The sequence below is a fragment of the Aphelocoma coerulescens genome, chromosome 4 (assembly GCF_041296385.1).
Source record: "Aphelocoma coerulescens isolate FSJ_1873_10779 chromosome 4, UR_Acoe_1.0, whole genome shotgun sequence".
Lineage (NCBI taxonomy): Eukaryota > Metazoa > Chordata > Aves > Passeriformes > Corvidae > Aphelocoma > Aphelocoma coerulescens.
In genome coordinates this window covers 2,759,734-2,780,373 of record NC_091017.1, presented here as the reverse complement: position 1 = coordinate 2,780,373, position 20,640 = coordinate 2,759,734, and the positions used below count along the sequence as shown (strand labels likewise).

The 20,640-nt window shown below is 39.8% G+C and overlaps 1 protein-coding gene across 9 annotated transcripts in view; it reads right to left on the bottom strand.

Moving 5' to 3' along the window:
• The window catches only part of ANK2 (ankyrin 2), a 129,582-nt gene that overhangs the window by 37,531 nt on the left and 71,411 nt on the right, over positions 1–20,640 (bottom strand). For 6 of the 9 annotated variants that reach the window (XM_069012485.1, XM_069012488.1, XM_069012492.1 and 3 more), the window contains 3 exons: positions 15,259–15,403; positions 10,899–11,001; positions 10,183–10,286 (listed from right to left, as the gene is read on the bottom strand). In XM_069012485.1, the coding sequence (XP_068868586.1) occupies positions 10,183–10,286; positions 10,899–11,001; positions 15,259–15,403 (352 nt within the window). Of the gene's footprint in view, positions 1–5,777; positions 5,814–10,182; positions 10,287–10,898; positions 11,002–15,258; positions 15,404–20,459; positions 20,541–20,640 lie in introns of all 9 variants that reach the window. The other 3 variants (XM_069012491.1, XM_069012484.1, XM_069012487.1) reach the window with 2 other exon arrangements.

Here is a 20,640-nt window from a genome sequence, read left to right as displayed (position 1 = left end):
GCACCAAATCATGCTGAGTTCATTATTAATTAAACTGGCAACTGCTACCTAAGAGTTCTTCACAGAAAGTCTTATGTCACAGTGTTGCTGCTGGTAGAATACCAGCAGACACTAATCAGTGTGAACACATGTACCTATTCCAAAGTGCAATTATTGCTACTCTGTACCTGCAAGCAGCTGTATTTTAAGCTGGCACTCTTTAAGTATTTCACAAGCAAATACATCTTATTGAAGAAAAATTATTTATGATTCAAAAATATAAAGCCAATTCTGATTGGATGGCTCAGGGATTTTTGGAGTATTTTTAGATTCTCAATATAATTTTCTAGTTATTTGATAAAATGTAATTTCTTAGAAAAATGGGTTTGGATATTAAAAAAAATAAAATTTCATTCTGGAATGCATGAGTACAATTCATACTGCATCAGTGGGGTTATCACCTATTTATATAAAAAACCCCAGCATGTCATTATGGTTTGAAGACAAATTTGGGGGTTTGGTCAAATGAGAAGAGCTAAAGTCACTATATAAAGGTTTTACTTATGGATTACAGGTTTTCTGTGTTACCTTGCACAGCAATACAATGTCCCACTGGAAAACTTAAGAGATGCAGAAAGCCATCTACAGAGAGCCTGCTTCTAGCACAAGGTAAATCATTGATTACTTTTTCTTTAAAAGGGAGAGAAACATATCATTTTGTTTGGAATTTCTCTTGTGCTGAATTTTTTGTAGTTCCACATATAACCAACAGGTAGATTTTGACAGATTGGGGACATTCTTGAGAAAGGTGTAGAACTATTTCCAATTTTTTTTTTTTCTGGTTTATCACAGGATCATGCCTGATATGGGATGGGAATGTCAGGTTGCTGGAAGTGAAAATAAGAGTAGATGAGACAGAACGGTGTCAGGCCTACTTCTAGCCACTAAAATAGAACCAGCACAATGGGGAGTCGCAGAAATGCTACTGAAGGACCTGCAATAGAGAAAAGCCCTTATAACAGGAGTAATAAATACAGGGATTTTTCCACTGCCCCCTTGACCGTTCTGTGCAACAAACATTGCATCCATTCATTGTCCACACAGCTACAAGAATTCCACATGCTGTAAAAACACAACACTCGACACACCGTGCAGGTCAGAGATGGACGATGGGAAGGAGCCACAAGCGCCAGTCGGAAGCACACCATGCACCACGGATGCCAGTCTGTCTCACACATGCAGGCTCCTAGTCTACTGCCATTCAGATACCTCTAGGCTTTGCTTAGGGTAAAACTCTGGGTAGTACAACCATTAGCTCATTCCTTAGAGGTTGGTGATTCTGTGATTTTAACAAGGGGGAAAAAAAGAAAATGAAAACATTTTACAGCTTTGATTGTCTGGGGATTGGTTGAGAAAAATGGGATCTTCCTTCACAAAATACATTCTTTGTACATGTTAGAGCACAGATGAAAGAAGAGCTTAAGAGACACTAAATGCTCAATTATTGTACTAATGCTTTTGGCTTGCACTGCAATTGCCCCTGAAGTGCATGAAGTAGTGTTATCAAAGTGGTTCTGTGTGATGTTTCAGAGAACATGTCCAAGTCTCCAGTACAATGGGTGTGTTTGAGGCAGCCAGTGACACTGCTGGAGGAAGAGCTTCTCATTTTAAAGCTACTGCTAAGAGCAACACAAACACGCCCCCACAACTACCAGAAGCTAATGAGAGCTCTGACTGAATTAATGCAGCATTCACATTTTTCATTGTGCAAGCTGTCATGAACACAGTATTTAGGAGTCAGTTGTTTTCATTATTGACATGATACTCAGGACGGTATGCTTTAACAAGAGGATCACCTTCTTTTGCTGTCCATCACTAAAATATTACTAGTGGGTCACCTGCTGTCCCATGTTCTCCTTGGGTTACCTCCCTACATGTGTCAGCAATGCCAAACTCGCTCTTCACTGATAGAAGAACACAGACACACCAAAGGAGAGGATCCAAACTGAGAAATCTCCCTTCTGACCCTTCTGGGTTCTTTTTTTTAGTATGGTTGTGACTCCTTCTTTCACTTTGAGTTTATTGAATGTGTCTGCTGGGTCAGTAAATCTATCACAAAGCCTATCTCACTTCAGTCACCTCTCACTGGAACCAACAATGGCTCCAAGGAGTGGAAAAACAGGCAAAGGTAAGTCTCATTGGGAAGTGGACACAAAGGTAACAGTGCTAGGATAAAACCAGCAGGATAATATCATTATTATTCACTGTAAAAACACAGCTGTTTCTATCATAAAGAAGATCTAAGGTAGTTATTCAGACAGCACAGAAAGATTAGTGACAATTATCTCATGAACTACAGAGGAGCCAGTTCCCAAACCCAGGTATCGAATACTATGGAATTACTGGAAAAGAGATTTTTGAGACCTAGCATGAATATAGTGCAAAGGGAAGAAACTGAAGGGGAAAATTTCGGAACTCTAGACCTGTGGCATAATCCTGGAAGGACAGAACACTGACACAAGGTTTGCAGACACAGAGTGTAAAAATGCATCCTTTTCCACCGTACCACCCTGTTCATTTCCCACCTTTTTGCTACATTCATTTTTTCATCCACTTATTTAATCCAATTTCTTTTCATCCTTTTTTTTTTTAATCAGCACATTTCACATAATTTTGGCTGTCCAAGAGAGTGAAGCACTTAATTCATAAGAAAGCATTTTCTGAATCACAGCAGCCTCTTTTTCTGCCTATTTGCTACATAATAGGGCATCTGAATGGTGCCATTGCTGTTCCAGGACCAGAAAAGCTTTTCCCTTTTGAAGGCGTGTCTATCAATATACAAATAATTCATACAAAACCAATGCATGACATAAAAGATACTTTCTGAAATGTGGATTTAGGAAAGTGAAAAACTTGTATGACTAATATAAAGTAAATGTGAAGTTCAAACTAATTATTTTGTTGCCCACACGTTACATACATTATTTTTCCTCTTCCACCTCTGTTACCAAGTGTTGTTAAGTGACAAGACTGAGATAGGAAGAGATTGCACTCAACAAACAACACCAGCAGGGATAAATGGCAGATGAAGCCATCATTCTGGGAAGTGATACCTTATCATGCTAAATTCCCACGGTCAAAAAGAAAATAGCACATAACACTATCATAGGAATAACCCTAACATCCCATATACTCCCTGAAGCTAAGCAGCAAACTCGGAGCTTACTCCACCTTCCAGCTGCACGGAGCACTACTACAGCACTATCAGCCATCTATGTACAGAGAATCAAGGGGAGAGGGATCATTTAAGAGAAACACAAATAGTAAAGAAGAGTTCAAGAGGAGAAAAAAAGAAAGAAAAACCCCAATAATAAAAGGGACTAAAGGAACTTAAATTTAAATTAAGCGATGATTCAAAGTCAAAGCAGATTGTAGGTTAAAGCTGCATCTTTCTCAGTCCTAAGACAGCCTTTGAGTAAGTTTCAGTTCCAGATTTAAAGGTTCTGTTAGAAATGAAGCACGACACAAACATGTGACCCTGGCAGTCTTGCAACCTGGATCAATACTGAGATTTCCTGAGCTTTGGCAAGGTAGTAGTACAACATAACGGACAAACTGGTGAAACAAATCAGGTTTGAGGAGATCATTGCCTTCTCTCTTTTAAAGAGAATGAAGGGGAAATCAGGATTATTTTTCTAAAGAAAAAATGAAGTACAAACCCAATTATTCTATAGGAATCAGTTACAGACTGCAGGGGAGTCTATACGTGCTTCTGTTAAACACACAGCAGTCAGCTCAATCATCATCAATTCTCTCTCAATTTAGCAATCTTACTCATAAATTAGAAAGGCCATTTCATTCTCTTCAATTTCAGAGCAATTAAGAACTACAAGCTTGCCATATGAAAAGTATATCAAATAACACTGGCTGGAGTGGCCTTGTGGTTGAGTACACACACAAAAGGCCTCTCAATCCTTCAGGCTGTTTCCACGCCTTCTACAGAGAGCACAGCAAACAGCTCTCAGGGTTTCTACGTGATCAAAACACAGACAAAATGTATGCACTGGGTAGAAGAGGCAAAAAGTTGGGGTGTATTTTCATGAAGTATTTGTACTTTAGATCTGAGCCTGAGTTATTACCTTTGCTAATTTTATTCATATGGAATTAACTTGGGTTTATTCTGTATGTATCCTCACGTGAAAGGTAACAGAAGAGGATGAACAAAGACACTGGAAACTGGATGTGTCAGTGCTGGAGAGGGTGAAGGAAGCCGCTTGTTGTGTGCTTTGTGACGAGTCCCTGTTGTGTCAAGAGCTTTGCAGAGGCACAGTTTCAAGGGGCTGTGACCGCAAGCATGGGGGCACTCATTCTGCAGAGTCACTGCGAGAGCCATGCAAACCCAGCAGGTAAGGGAGCTTTACTAGGACAGGCAACAGTTCTTGGAACACATGGAACCAAAAGAGGCAAAGTCTCCACCACCACTTCCATACGTCAGGCTTGGGTATGGTTACTCTTCCCAAACAGCTGGGCAGGCACACATGCGCTCGGCGGGTAGCAGGGAACACAGCTCCAACCAGAGCACACCCAGTGTAGACACAGTCAAAAACTTCTCAGCACACAGTATTTCAATTTATAAAAGAAACTGGGAAACAAGGAGATAGCAGCATTCAGTGTTAGTCGCAGTGTGAGAAGCAGAAACAAACAACCAGGGTGCTTCAGCCATTGGAAAGTGTTCAGTGGGAGAAGGAAACCAGAGAGAGGCTGAAACTCAGAAAAAAGGCCTTGATCCAGCTCCCACTGAAATCAACAGCAAAGTCATTCAACTACCCCAGAGTACTTTCCAGCAGGCTGCAACTATGCCATCCAGAAACAAGGCAAAATTCACATTCCAGGAGGACAAAAAACATGATCCTAATCACTACAATATTAACTTCTGATAACATTCTCTTCCCTGCATCAGTCAGCTGCTGAGAAATTCAGTGACATGGCCTAAAAATATGGGTATGTAGTTTAGGAGTTTAATTAGCCACTTTATAATTTTGCAGACCTTAATATTTAAGGTGATTTTCACCTTTCTAGGGTTAGGCCAAAGGAAGTGAAGAGGTACTGTGCCAGTTAACACTCAGTCTGCCAAGGGAAGATAAACTCCTTTGGGAAGGTTCAGCTTCAGGTGTTCTGTGCAGGATGCAATGTGCCAGTGGTTCAAGCACTGATTGACTGTCATACAAAAAATATGTGTGGCATGAAAAATAAGACATACTAAGTCTGGGCTGTTATTCTACTAGTTCATATATGGTGGCGCATTTTGGAAAATGTGGCTTAGAGAGTGGGTCTGCAATATTCTTTGTACAGATAAGTGAGATAAAAGGCCCAATTAAGTAACAGAACAATTACAGTGGTTTGTGTTTAATTATTGGGGGGGGAGGGGGAAATTACATCTTTAAATATTAATATTAAACCATGCCACCAACAAAGAAAAGGTACTGGTGAATATATCAATGGTTAAAACAATCTAGGATGGTATAAGAAGCTTCATTAAGACTTTTAGCAGTGGGCTTATTAAGTGTCCAGAATTGTTTTGTTATAGATGACAGAGCAGATGGGAGAAAATGGACACTTAACTATAGGAGAAAAGTAGTGCCATATATAACTATTACTGCTGGTTAGATTTTTTTTTTCTCTTGGCTAATGTGCACTATCAAAACACTAAAGCATCCTCAAGTGAGGTAAGAGGGGAGGATAAATAGGGTGGGTGAGAAGTGCAATGTATTAAAGAAAGAAATTATGCAGAAGTTCACCTGCTGTTGTCAAGATCAAGACATGGAGAAGAGCATCTGTAATAGAATAGATGGTTTAACATCAAAAAGGAAAAGAAAGGGGAAAAAAAAGAATGAGTTAAATGAAATATTGAAATACTGGAAAAATGAAACAGATTTCTAAACCAAACACATGAACATATACAGATATATGCATACTCATCACATGTGGGGAGGTAGAAGTGAGTATGGAAAATAAGCCTAGATAAACATCAGTTCCAAGTGGTCACTACCAGTACAGCAGTAAAACTGGAGGGATCAGGTTTCTCTACGGACATTCTCACACTGGAAGCCAGACATCTAAAATGCACAACTGGATTCTGAGTAAAACTTTCAGAAGCAGACACGGCGAAATGCTCCTTGGTTTAGATATCCACATCTAAAATGTGGACCATGGGATATCAAAGGGTAAGGAACCTAAGGTAATTCCAGCCAGCCTTCCTGATAGCACAATAAATCATGTTTTTCTTTTCTTAAAATCCTCTATTAATACATTGTCCTCCACTTCCTTCCATTTCAGCATGTTTCTTGTCCTCCTTTTGTTCTACAAAATGACAAATTTCAAACTCTCATTTTGACCTGTTTAGGCTCTTATTAATCACTTAGTGTCACATGGACAATTAGTTTTCCAATGTCCCTTTTTATTATATGGATCTCCATTGCCATTTTCTTCCATTAACGTGCTTTGCTATTAATTAAACACTCACTGTTTTTCCTCATTGTAACTTTCCAAACGAAGGTCATAAAGCTACAGCATAATTTGAAATCATTTAGACTTTCAGATTAAAGAAATGACTATCAGCTGGTCGCTGCCAGGTCCTGTTTCCATAACGATTTCCAGGAAATCAGTCTCACATTGGGGAAAAAAAATATTACGGATTCAAAATACAACACTTGAAATATATTTTGTTTACCTTGTTAGCAAGGATCCAGCCTCCTTTTTTGCAGACATGCAGCTAAGAATGATAATTCACATTATTTGTCACAGTACAAGCTGCCCAATCCCTCATCTTTTCATTGACAGAAACAACAACTTCCAGCAAGTTAAAATCACTAATAATATCCCAACTGTTTAATTTATTTCAAGATACAAATAGTGATACACTCTGATCATCCATTAGTCAAATAGGGACTTCTTCAGCAAATTATATGAAAGAAATCAGAATCTTTCATCAAACAGGAATTTTACTCTGAGTCAGAGTTGGAAAGCCTGCAGAGCTGCTGCGTATCTGCTCTAGAATAACAAAAATCATGTTAATATCAAAGCACGGACCCAAAGCGCCTTCCTCACAGCGCCGTGATCCCGACAACATGTCAAATTTGCTCTCTTAACTACAGTGCCTCTACACAGCTGTCAGGAAATTTCTTAGACATACAATCTATACAACGAATTTCACTGTATCACCAGAACACAGGTACCAGAACAACACAGTTTTGCACACCATTAATACTTTAAAAATCTTACCGTCACCCTTATCTTCACCATTCATGCATACTCTTATGGGACATGCCAAGCAATGTCTAAATGCTGCAAATCTTTCAATTCAGTGATTTTTTTTTTGCCTTCCAACCTAATAAAAATACATGTTCTTCCACAATAGGATATTGTGTGGTGTGAGACTAAAGCTGTGAAACCCATTTGCATTTACGTAGGCAGTAGTTCTGTCTCTCACATTTCAGCAGGAAATTATAAATGATATCCCCCAATATTACCAAGCAGAGTCATAAAACTCTATCTTATTGGATATTTAGCACCCAAACTTTTCAGCATACTCAGAGATCCTTAACTTTGCTCAGTATGTCAGATCAAGAAGTTTTATCAGGAGAAGCAAATCTGATCTGCTGAAAGGGAGTTTACGTGCAGGAATTTGTTCTTTTTTCTTCAGCCAAAGTAGGAAACTATTTGGAAACTGTCAGCTATGTAAAATGACCAGGAGACCTTTATGTTGAGATTTTGAGCTTCACAAGTGTGTTCCCTCTTAGGAGAGAAATATTGTTGCGGTTTCAAAATGGTTGCCAAAGACTCTGACCAAAGAACTTACTTTTTCTTCCTTCCTGATGAAATTATCAACATATTGAAGGAACAGTTATACTTAAATTTTAGATGGATGGTTTAAACATTTTCCCTTCTGCAATTTCAGACATGAAAGAAGTTTTGGTCAGTTATACAAAGGCTGAAATACGTGCCTGTGAAGTTCCACACTGAGAGAACAGTTCTCTATGAATTTATCCTTTTGCCTGGGGGTGTTACACTGTGATCCACAGAAACACTTCCCTACAATGGGAGATCAGTAAGAACCCTATAGCAATTTGGGGCTCTCCACTAGAGTGGTGCAGGGAGAGAAGTGTCATTTCTCTCCTCAGATGGTACAGAATACAAACTTACTGCATTTGGAACAAATAAAGTACTGTCTAATACTTTGCTGATGTGTTGTTTGACAAAAGCACCATCTGAATTCAATACATTTTCACTGTCTTGGGCAAAACCAAGGCCACACCCTTGCACAGGACCACTAACAACGTCTATCTATGATTTCTTTGAAAATTTTAAGAGTTTTCTTTCAGGACAGGTAAATACTACTTCAGTGCATGCCCCTTAAATGTCAGCAGTGCTGCTGCTTCCTAAGAACCCACTAACAGTGTGTGTCTGCATGTGGAGGGGAGTGTGGGTGACGACAGGGCTATGAATCACAAATACATTTGCTGTTCCAACAGAGTGAGTGCAACAATCATGAACTTCTACAACTGTTTCACTTTTAAAATAAGGTCTTACAAGTAAAACTCTAGTAGTCAACGTACTTTTCTTAGAAAACAATGCATCCCAACAGTTTAGGGTAACTTAATGACTCAGACCAATTCAAACAAGATAAAAATGAAGTATTGTACAGTCTTTTTCAAAGACTGAGGAATTGTAATTAAAGGTTTCTTTATTACAATCTTTAGTGTCAGGTTAGCGTGTATATATAGAAAGAAGAACGTAATTTGTATTGTGTTAAAAGTCACTATTTCATATAAGGCCGCAGAGAGTGTTGCTCCTATTAAAATCAGATATTTTATCACTACCACAAGCATCCTGGTCATCCCAAAAGATGGGAATATCACTCATATTTTTTAAAAGAAAACCACAAAATGACCGCACATCCAAGAAATAAATGCCACTCTTCTAGGAAGTATTTAGTTCATCCTCTGCAATCACAGGAAAGACCTACCTTTGTGAAAGGGAAAACTAATACATCCTTTGGAAAATATCTGTAAACTATTGAGGGTTTAGAATAAAGCACCAAAGCAATTTTAAAGCTTTCATACCAGCATATATATAAACACATACATACTTCACATATTAAGTATTTTCATTTCCTTTGTTAGTTTTGGAGCTCATGAAAAGCAAATCCAAACAGCACTGGTCACAATCAACTATCCTACAATCAGCTAACAAACTTCTCATCTGTGTCATATGGGTCAATTTGGGAATATTGTTCCTCCTCTAGATCAGGACTGCCTATCATTCCAAACAGGACTCCAGTGCTGTTTTTTGAAAATACAAACTGTAAGATAGTGGCAAACTCATTTGAGATTAAAGAAAATAATCCTTCCCCTTGTGCTGTCCAGTCATGCTGTGTACAGAGCCCACAGAGATTGAACGCTTTTTCATCACTCCAGTTTCTTCTGAATTCATTTGCACATTCCCCATCCAATCTGATGGCAGGACACAAGTGTAGAATTCCGTGTGAAGACTAAAATTACTTTAAAATGCAGTAAGTAAGAGCATTTAAAACAAATGCAGTCACAGACTTCAAGGCCTGCCAGGATAAGGTTTGTACATATGAACTTGGCTGGGCCTGCATTTTAACCTGCCTTATGCCATGAGAGCGAGTTTGCCTAAATGCAAATACTTACAGAGTCGGTTGTGAGAACACCTGAAGAGAGGGGTCAAATACGTGCAAAGCACGTGATGTTTAGGTCGCTTGTCTATTTGTGTAATTGAGACAGCAAACACTGGAGCCTGGGCGCACCTCCACTACTCCATCAGCATGGTAAGTACTCACCATCTGAAGTGATTAAGCCCTTGGTCTTTATTATTAACTCCAAAAGGCACTGTACTTATTTCTCCACAAAATGCACACAAATGCTTGGTGTGTGTGTCGTTAATCACATTCATTCCCCTTGAACTTGACTGAGGGCTCAGTGACTTGCACTGATTTCAGTGAATAGTCTTGGTATTCAGGCTTGCTTGGTTGTCAGAGCTTAAGAGATGATAACAATTTATTGACAGCTCCAGGAGGCAATGAATTAAAATACAGCTCCTAGTTAAGCATTAGTTGAAGCTGCTGTCACTGCAGGTACTCTGTTTCTCACTTTCTAGTGTAATGCTAATTGATAGACTCACCCTGAGTGAATAGGGCTGGAGGAAAGAGCCACATTGTCCAAGTTTTCAGGGCCCCAGCTTAAGCGATATGAATTCCTTTCAGCTTCTTTGGCCAGAGTTGTTACCTTGGGAAGCAAAATAAAAACACCTTTTTACTACAGTGAAATCAATTAATGACCGAAGAAATAAGATGTATTTTGCATAGTAGTGCCTAAAGCATTTAAACATTTTTTTAAAAAACAAAGGACTACTAATAGCATTAAGATATTAGAAACACTTGTTGTACCATTTTGTATTTGCTTAAAAAAATCCTATGTTAGTGGTTTCAGTGAAATGAATGCTGTGATTTAACTAAGAAGGCATTTCCTAAATATCTTTTTTTTTTTAACTACAAGCATGTTTCAAGACAGTGTCTTTTACGACAATGGCTATAAGTTCATTACATTCCCTGAATATTTAGCATGATGGCTGTTAGCAACATTCAAACATCCGTTCAAATGGAGAACATTAAGAACACAGTCCCTGTGCTATATTCACACAGCTTATCCGGTTTTTGTTGGAATAGAGTTCAATACTGCACAGCACAATATGCCATTAAATATGCCTGGAAAATAAGAGAGATTTGTACTCAAACAAACAAAGCAGCATACACCACACAGTCTCACCAGAACAATTTGCAGTGCAACCTTTCCCTATTTTCTATGCAACCAAGAAGAGGGTTTGAGAGGTTTGCTCACCTGCTGGCTGGGGATGACCACGGTGTCGTCGATCATGGCGCTGTCACGCAGGTAGGAGGCGTGGCTCAGAGTGTGGGACCTGTCGGAACTGAAGGACCGCAGGCTGGGAGGTTGGTAGGATGCCAGAGCAATGCATCAGCAGCACACAGGATGTTGCAAAGGTGTCATGACAGATCGAGTGGGAGAATGAGAAAAGCGTGCTATTAGCAACACCATGCAGCTTCCAGGGGGAGCAGAGCACGGTCAGGGGAAACACAGCTTTACACGCCTGTGTAGTGCCACCTGTCTGACCACGGGCCACAAATTTGCTTCCAAATGCAGAACCTAGAGATTAATCTAGAGAGCAGTTTATTTTATACTCACAAATACTTCAGATTTGGCTTTGTGGCATGATGGTTTCCTTCTAATAAAGAGCATTCATTTCCATTAAGTAAGGCTCTTTGGAGAAGTTCTCTGCTGCATCACACAAGCAAACCACTATGGAAAACCAGAATGCGACCACCTGAAGAAAAGCTGGAAAGGCTCTTTCTGAAGCTTCATTAGGACCTACTACCCTCTCCCCTCAAACTGTAAGTAAGTAAGCCTGACACTGTCCCCTGGAAGGTACACACAGCAAGGTGAAGTGCGGCCCAGCCAGCTGCAAGCTCCTGTGTAAAACAGAATCTTCCTCTGAATGCCAACAGCATCTGCAGGGAGACAGCCCCAATGTGAGCACTGATCTCACTGTAAGCACACACAGCTCTACAGAGCACTGGTTGCTGTAGCAATGAGAGGTGCAAGGCAGTAAATAAGCTGCTTCCAAGCATTGGCTCAGAACGTAACTGCAGTATCCACCAGCAAAAAGCAAAAAAAACCAACAAGTAAGACACCACAGAAGGACATATTCAGGTAAATGGGGTTTCTGCTACCAAATAGCATGAGTTTTGTCCTTTCAATATGCACGAGCTGAGGTACGACAACAGTGATTTTTAAAAACAGATCATCCACCTTCACTTGTTGTGTGTGTACTCTGTGATGTTGATGTAGACCTTGAGGAATATCATACCCATAACTGAAGGAAGCAGTTCTGTGTTCCTGGCTTACACATCTGTGAGTAGTGCTCATAATGACTAACATGCTGGATCAGAACAATAGGCCGTTTATCCAGGCACACAGAGTTTTAAGGGATAATTCATTTTCAGCAGTTAGCAATAAAAGTCATGCATTCATTACAGACATGAGTTTCAAATGCTTTAAGTGCTTATCAAATACCATCTGATTCAGACCACAGCCTTTTTTCACAATAGCTACATTCACTCAGTATTTTTTGAATCCATTTATAGACGCAAATGTTTATCTTATTTTTATTAGAAATACATGACATTGAAGAATAATCAATGCCATTGATCATTGCTTTATACCAATGGCCTGTGCAGCATTCCAGGTGGATTGTATAAAACTGGAAGTGAAGGTAGGCATTACACAACCATCAGCCTTCAGAAAGCCTTGAGAAAAAAGCAAACCAAAAATGAACTTTTTTTCTTTGGTTGACGAATGAGCCCCAGTAGCAGACCCCATTTGCCATCATTATCCTGTGTTCATTTCCATGTTTGACACCTCCAGCACACCTCACCCACAGCTGAGCCATGCAATGCTCATGAGAGAGTCACCATCCAAGCTGTAGGTTCTGCTATTGAGCTAACACCACCTCCTGGATAGATACCAAATGAAGGGAAGTCTGAACTGCATTTGGCTGGTTATCCCCAGGGTGATTCTGTCCATCCTCACTGCTACTACCACCACTACAAATAGCCCAGTGCTATTCACTGTGTAGTATCCATACATAAGCTCTCATAAATACATCAGGGGATGGGCTTTATCTGCAGACAGGGTAGGCACACATGACTGAGGTCTGCAGGTAGTTACAAATTTAAATTTCCTGCTATGCTCAATTTAACAGTGGAGCACTGGACCAGCTCAATGAAGAGAAAGCCAGGAGTTAAAAGGTCTGTGCTGCTCAGACTTAGGAATAAAGGTACTGATTGAAATGACAGTCCACTTACAGACTAAACATGGAATTTACTGTTTGTTACTGTCATAAGTATTCAGGAATCCTACTAAATACAAAAAGCTTACCTAAATCAGACACAAGACCAACATCCAAATGGAGATTCCTCTCAAATGTGGTTGATAAATCTGAAGTCTGAAGAGCTGTGGGGCCAATAGCACTCAGCCCCAGAGACAGAACTGTGGAACCCATGAATGCTGCAAAGTTCCTGAACATAACAGTGTGTCTTGCCTGTGTGCACAGGCCCACATCACCCACCTCTAAGCCCTGAGTAGGGCCCTGGTGGTATCCAGAAAGTAGGAGCAGCATCCCCAAGTTTCTAATCTGCTTGACTGAGGGACTTGCAGTGCACACCCACTTCCCAGCCTAGACAGAGACCTAACAAGCTCTAGTCCAGTTGAACAAATCTCTTGTTTACATGTGTGTATTTACATATGTTCTTTCAGAAGCTGAGAAAAAAACCCTGGTGTCACTGAAAACTGTATAAATCAACCTTGAAAATGCTTCTCAACAGCAGCACCATTCCTTTGGTTCTCCAACTCAGCTTTCTGCATACAGCAGGCCTCCAAAGTGGATGAACAGAGACAGGTGCCACAGGAGGAGATAGAGACAACAGGTGTTCATGCTATGCAATACCTACCTGGGCATGATGCTAATGAAAGCATATGGAAAAGAAAAAAATGAAGGGGAGAGAGAAATAAAATAAATAGGGAAGATGGTTACAAATGAAAAATACATGTTTTTAAATCAAATTGTTTAATGCGTAAAATTTCATGAGTCTAGACTACTAATACTATTTTGCTTTACTGAATTTCCTGAAAAACCAAAGTCATTATAATGCAATGAAAATCGCATTTGAAGGAAATGCAAAACAAATGAAGCAGTCTCTGTAAAAATTCTTAAAATCAGTAACCTTTAGGTGACAGAAGATGAGACCATGGAATTAGAAAACACGTCCTTCTTTCTTGATTTCTCCCTTTAGAATTTTGCTTCATTTCAATATAATTTTGTTTGATACAGGATTTGAAATAATTTTCATACAACACAAAGTAAACCACATCAATGACATGTCAGCGAGAATCTACTGAAATCCACTGACAAGATTTAAACACTAAAATATTCTAAATGGGAGCTTAACACTTGCCTGCAATCATTTGTATACAACATCTTAAAATCTAAAAAACTCCCCAACTTCGTCACCATTGAAAGAATAAAAGCCTTTGATTTTAGGCATTCTGATGTAGTTCATAAACTTCCTCTGAGAGTTAAAAAGCCACACAGTCACTTTGTTCTCAGTGGACTCACTGGAACTAAAAACCAACAGAGACTCCAGGCTTGTAGGACCCGAATGATGGGATTTACACATGCTGTGAGGCAAACCAAACTGTTTCCTGACATCTTTTGTTCCAGAAGCAATTCACAGCCTACTCAAGTAAACAGAACGGATCCTACTGATTCCACTGAGCTTTGGAAACACTGCCAGAATAATGACCAAGACTGGAAAATGAGGTAGCTTCAAAATTCTGTTGCCAAGATTTCAACTTTTTGTCTTTTATTCCCTTTAGTGTACCCCAGTTCTCAAGGCAGTGAGTCTGGAGACGGTGCCGATTACACCCAGGAATGCCTGGCTGGCTATTCTGAACTAGAACAGTGGGGGTTAATCTGCCAGCTTGAGCCTATACACTTATGCTCACTAATGAAGGCTCTCCTTTTGGGAAGGGAACTCCATATTTTTTGTAGATTATAATGACACTTTCCAAAAAAAATAAAATTAAAAAAAAATTAAATCAAAACTACAGGCATTATTACTCCACAAAGACATCTAGGCTTAAGTTCAACTTGTTAAGCTATAAGCAAATCAGTATGTTGTCTGGACTGAACACAGAAATGTTTCTATTTTATTATTATTACAGTTGTGTCAGTAGAAGGACAATTATTCTCTTTCCTGCTAATTCAGTCATGAGCAATCAGAAAGAGTGGATATGCTTGCTGACAATATACTCACTGCCAATCCAGTGCAGAATGACCAAGTCCATTGCTCTTCTCCCGATACTTGAGCCAGTAAACCACTCCAAAAAGTCAGCTCACCTGATGCTCAAAGCCCTGTCCACCTATCCCCTGACTCGTGACAGCAGAAGATGAAGACGACCACACCTTCCTCCTGCAAAGTGGTGACTGCCCTTCTGACACACTGAGTAAACAAATGCTGACCAGTGCACCCCAAGCAGAGAGACCCTGCAAAGGGATTTCACACACTTATAGCAAAACAAGTGCAGAATTGTCATGACAAAAGTTATGTATCCAGGCAAATACCTGTCCGAGCGTCCTCCTTCCAAGCTGTACCTCAGGTAGTTCATTCCATCTAAGAACTGGCTGCTCGGCAAAGAGTCATCTCCCAGTTCCCGGAGGTCTTCTGGCCTAAGGTACTCCCCTCCATCTCCTGTCATTGTGTCATCACCTGTAAATCAATCACACAAGGCATAAGCACGCACACACATTTGCTTCCATTGGCATGTCAGGATCTAACAGCTGCACGGCACAACAAACAGGAAGGCCTTTTCCACTCAGGAAACACTGCAAACCACAAGCAATGCATTTAATGAAACTGGCACATCAAGCAAGATACTTTAAAAAATAAAATTGAAATCAAGGCAATTAATCAATTAGGTTTCATACATTTTTTGCTGTTGCACACACTGGCAAGGGGCACATTTCTTTGCTATGCTCTAAAGTGTGGTCTTTCTGCTCCTTAATCCGTTTCAGCTTTCTGGACACAGCTAAGCTGTATCCCAGCCTCACAGTTTATGGCTAAATATTATTTGACTGTAATCTACATATTTTCAGATGAAAGCATGTTTTCTGTAGCCTTAGGCCTTATAGTTGCAAGGGCTAATTTAAACTCTACAATCCAAACTCCACATCATATGAGGCTCTGTCACCCATATTCCAACATCTTTCTGTGATCAGCAACAAAATTCGTATTTCTAGGACATGACAACATCCAGAAACTGGAAATAAGCTCACTTGCATCGATGGGAATGATCATAATCCATAATGAACGATCGTGGGTTATCTGACACAGTAACCTTTACGCATATACTCTGAATAATGAAATTTAATCCTTTTTTTTTTAGGTCCAAAATTCTTTTCCCCAGGAAATTCTGTCTATATGAAGTCACAGTTTGCTTTTCCCCAGCAGAATAACAAAACACATTCCATTGCCAAGCAACGTGTAGATGTTTCTTTTCATTCCCACTTGCAAGACGCTTCCTCTCCATGGTTTTTGCCTGGATATTTCAGTCATCTTCCCACTGGTAAATTAGTGCTGTATGAGCCTGCCAGAGGCTTCGTGTGACCCACAGAGCCACACAACATGACCCCAGGCCACCAAGAGCTTCAACCCTTCTCATTTTCTAGGTAGTGTGGGCAAACTGAAGCTCATCTTGATACTTGTTTTCACAAAACAAATCAAGCTATTTTTTCTAGCTTGAAGTTTCAGCTAAGAAATAAATAATTTATTATTTTTAATCTAAAACTAAGTAAACTTTGGGGGGGGGGCTAAGGTTTTTATGCATACACAAATATTATGTGTAAAAATGAGTCTTGAATCTTTTCAGTATAACAACAAAAACTCTTGAAAATTCTGTCTGCCCACATTAAGAGGTTCAGAAACTGGGCACAGTTTCACAGAAAACAATAAAATGCATTTAATCATTTCATGTTTCCTGTCTTCTGACAGATGATGCCTCCTGTTTCCTGGGAATGTCACATTAAAAAGCACAGGGCTTAGTGAAAACTTGGAAGATATTAAGCCAATGCTGTTAATCAAACAGTAAAAGGAATTTCAAGTTTTATTTCAAATAAACTAGATAATTATAATCATGCCAGACATTCCATTTATAATAGAAACAAAGGCAAAATCTTCACCACTTTCATCACACCCACAACCTTCAAAAAAAAAAAAAAAAAAAAAACAAAAAACACCCCAAATCCAAAGTCTACTCTGATTTCAGCTTTGGCCTCTCATCCGAGAGTTGTCGGGGCTAAGTCGCAGCGTTTGATGTGATGGGACATCTGCAAACAGTAACCAGACCATGCACAGATATCTCGCAATAGCAGGCGAGGTCTGAGGGAACTCCCCACCAATCCCCTGTGCCCTTCCAGCTTCCCTTCCTGAGATGAACACCCCAAACACGCAGTGCCTCCTAGCAGATGAAGAGAAAAAATAGGTAGTTAAGTCTAAATGACTGCATGTTCAGCTGACCTAGGGCTTCCTGACACAGCAGATCTTACCAGATGGTTGCTCTGTGGCGATACAGGAACTGCCCTTTTTCATCATGCCAGAAACAATCCGTCTGCCATCTCATTCCCCATCAAATTATTGCCAGGAACATTTCCACCACTTACTAACCACTTTGTGACAAATATAACCCTTGACATTGATGCTCCATGGTTTGCAGTGGCCATCTATGAATTTGCAAAATTGCAAAATAAAACTGCTGTAAGAGAATTGCTCTGGAATTGTTTCTCACAAAACACAGATAAAGTATAGACAAAATTTTACAATAAAACAGTAAAGAAAAGGGGGCTGTGTCAAACTGCCAGAAATTGCTTTTAATAGCTATTTTTAAAGCCAGATACAGTTATATGAGTTTGCCAAAATTATTGCTTTCTCTGCAGCATGCAGATAAGTCTAAAGCTCACCACAGAAGTGTTGCAGATGGGGTAAGGACGACCACGGCAATAACAATTTTTACGGAATATATATTCCATAACTGCAGAGTTTCTCTGACACTTTGTTTGGACACCTTCACTTCCCTAAGTCAATCCTCTATTTAGTGGCCCACACTTGAAGCTTCCCTGGATTACAGTTTGGCTAATGCTTTAACTTTCTTTATTTTTAGCCAGACAGGAAAGCGAGATTTCATGTGTGGTTTCAGATACTGATACGTGACTTAAAATCAATCATCATGTCAGCTATTGGGAGCTTAGGGCAGCACTCACAGAATGGCAGAAGGTGAAGCAAATCTCAAAAAAAAGAAGTGTACTTTGACTCCCAAGGACCTCTGGGTCCTTGATTTTGTTTTCTTGAATATTAACCTGTCACAAAATTAATTCCAGTATTTGACAGGTGGCTACTGTGGTATTTAGGAAGTTGTTATGTTGGATCTAGGTAAGAAAGAATAAAAGATCAAACTATCCCTACATCCCTAAGCCATGAAAGCTTTACTTCTGTAAATCAACATCCTGGGGCTACATTTTATACTACTGGTTATAAAGTGATTTATTTAAAGGGTGAGTTAATTCAGCTGTGCTATTCTAAATTTACTGTGTTTCAATGTGCAGCAACAGCAACTTAAGTCTAACCAAGAACAATTCCTGGCTGCAACTTCAACTTCCAGTTTTAATTAAAGAAATAAAGTTTTCCCACTAATTCAGGTGCTTCTTCAAAGGAATTAAGTGCATGTAGAACAGCAGTGGATTCTGCCCAGACCTAGCTGCTCATTTCTCATACATATCCAGCAGCATTAGCCACTCCAAGGCCATGTGTGGGGGCAGTCAGGAAATTCACTGTTGTATTTAAGCACTGTGGGGGCTTTTCTTTCTAATCAGAAATGTGATGCAGCCAGATATAGGATCAGCTGTGAACTGCTTTCTGGAATCCAATAGTCCTGAAACAATGCAGTAGTTCACAGATACAACACCTTGTCCACAAACACTGCACATGACAACCTTTGTTTATCCCTTCTCTGCAATTGCAGTGTCAGCCCTAATTACAGCTTGGTGTGAATAGACTTTCCTGGCTGCCATCTCAGGCCATGCTGCTCCTGACAGTGGTGCTTCACCCTCGACTTCAGCCTTTCTAGTCCCTTCTGCCTGCAAAAGTTGTCTGTCTGGAAAATAACTCAGCAGGACAAACAAAGAGATTCATTTTCAGACAGATCCGTTCTCCGGGCTGGGTCACCACATGATGAAACGTTTGTGCTGCCAGGACTGAGGATGTGGGGAAGCATGGTTAGAGCTTGACAACTTCTGCAGCAGCCAGAACTTGGTCTCAAACAGACAGTGAAACTACAACTTTTGAAAATTAACTGGTGATGAGAAGACTCAAAAAGAAACAAATGAGAGCTCTTGAACAACCTGTTTTACTGGTTGTATTATCTCTCTACAGCACTACACTTACTGCACTATCTCCCATGGGAGTCTCAAAGATAAAGAGTCTCAATGACTGTTGGTTTGTGCAGCTCTTCTGCTGGACTCAGCCCTAACAAAAATACTTGCCTGTGCTTAACTTCATTAATTCTGTAGACGTCACTTAAATGCATTTCACAAGATGTTTTGCAGTAATTTCCCTTTACTGCTCTAAGGATCCCTCAGGTGCAAAATGGTTCTTTTGCAGTGGCACCTTTAAAGCAACTGAACTTTGCAGCAGTACAGGCAAGGCAGATAAAATGATAAAAATGTACAGGGTTCTTAGTGCAACTTTGTCAACACCAAGCATTTCTGCTGGCAGAGGTACATGTTGCACAAACCACATCACTTAACAGCTCTGCCTATGGGAGTCTGTAGTGCAATACCCATGAGTGGGGATCAAATGCCATTTTAAATAAAAAATATAATGCGATTCTGTTCAAAAGACAGATTTGGTTTTGCAGGTACCATAAAAGGTAAAGAATTCTGAATAATAATTCAGTGGATAAACACAAAAATGCTGCATGAAAATTGAAGAAGAATTAGTGGGACTCTTGGTCCATTCAAGACATTTTAAAATAGCCTACACAGAGCAGGACCTTCCATACCAAGCTATTTGATGGATATTTGTCTTTTATTTCACACTGCTAAGACTGGATTTTAGGAATACAGATACTACATTAACAACAAGACAGCAGACAATTATGCAATATAACTATCTTCCAAGCAAAATGCAAAAGACTTATTACCAGTGATGAATATGCTCCACAATGGGACCTGAAATACTTCTTTGCTCAAGTACTCTTGCGTTCAACTTGGTAATTATATAAATACAGCTGGCAGGTTTGCAGCAGCACATCGATTTATTTCAGAACATACTGTGTCACTTGAAAGAACACAGCATCACAAAAACCTTACTGCTAGCCTCTTATAAAGCTACACCACCACTAAAAGGTTCATCCTCCTCATTAAAAAAGTTTTGCAGCCTTTCTGTCCCCAGCTGTTTTAAGTTGCTGTGACAAGCACCATCCACGTTAGGAGTTCTTGCAGTGAATGCTAATTCAAAGCACTAGAGAGCATTAGTCATGCAGGACAGCCCCTTCAAGTTCTGCCAACATACTCAAGATATAGGTAATAAATCTGAGATTTTCTGGCTTCCCTTCTTCCTCCCACCTTGCAGGAAACACGCACTCAGACACACTTCAAAAGTAACAGAGGGGAGTAGTGTTAGGCACCCAGATTATGCAAATTTGTGTTGTTTCAACACAAAAAATAAACCAAACAGTTTGAGTAAACAAAAAGAAAAAGTCTGTAGTTCTTACTCCATGAACTCCTGCTAACAGCACCCGTGCCACTATATGCTTCCCCATCACTGAAGGGTTCATCATCAGAGTGTTTAAAGGCTGTACAACACACAAATTGGTTTGAGAACAGGGAACACCCTGGATTAATCCTGTAGAAGCAGGAAGACATACTAGGCTTTGTGGATTTAAAGATGATTCA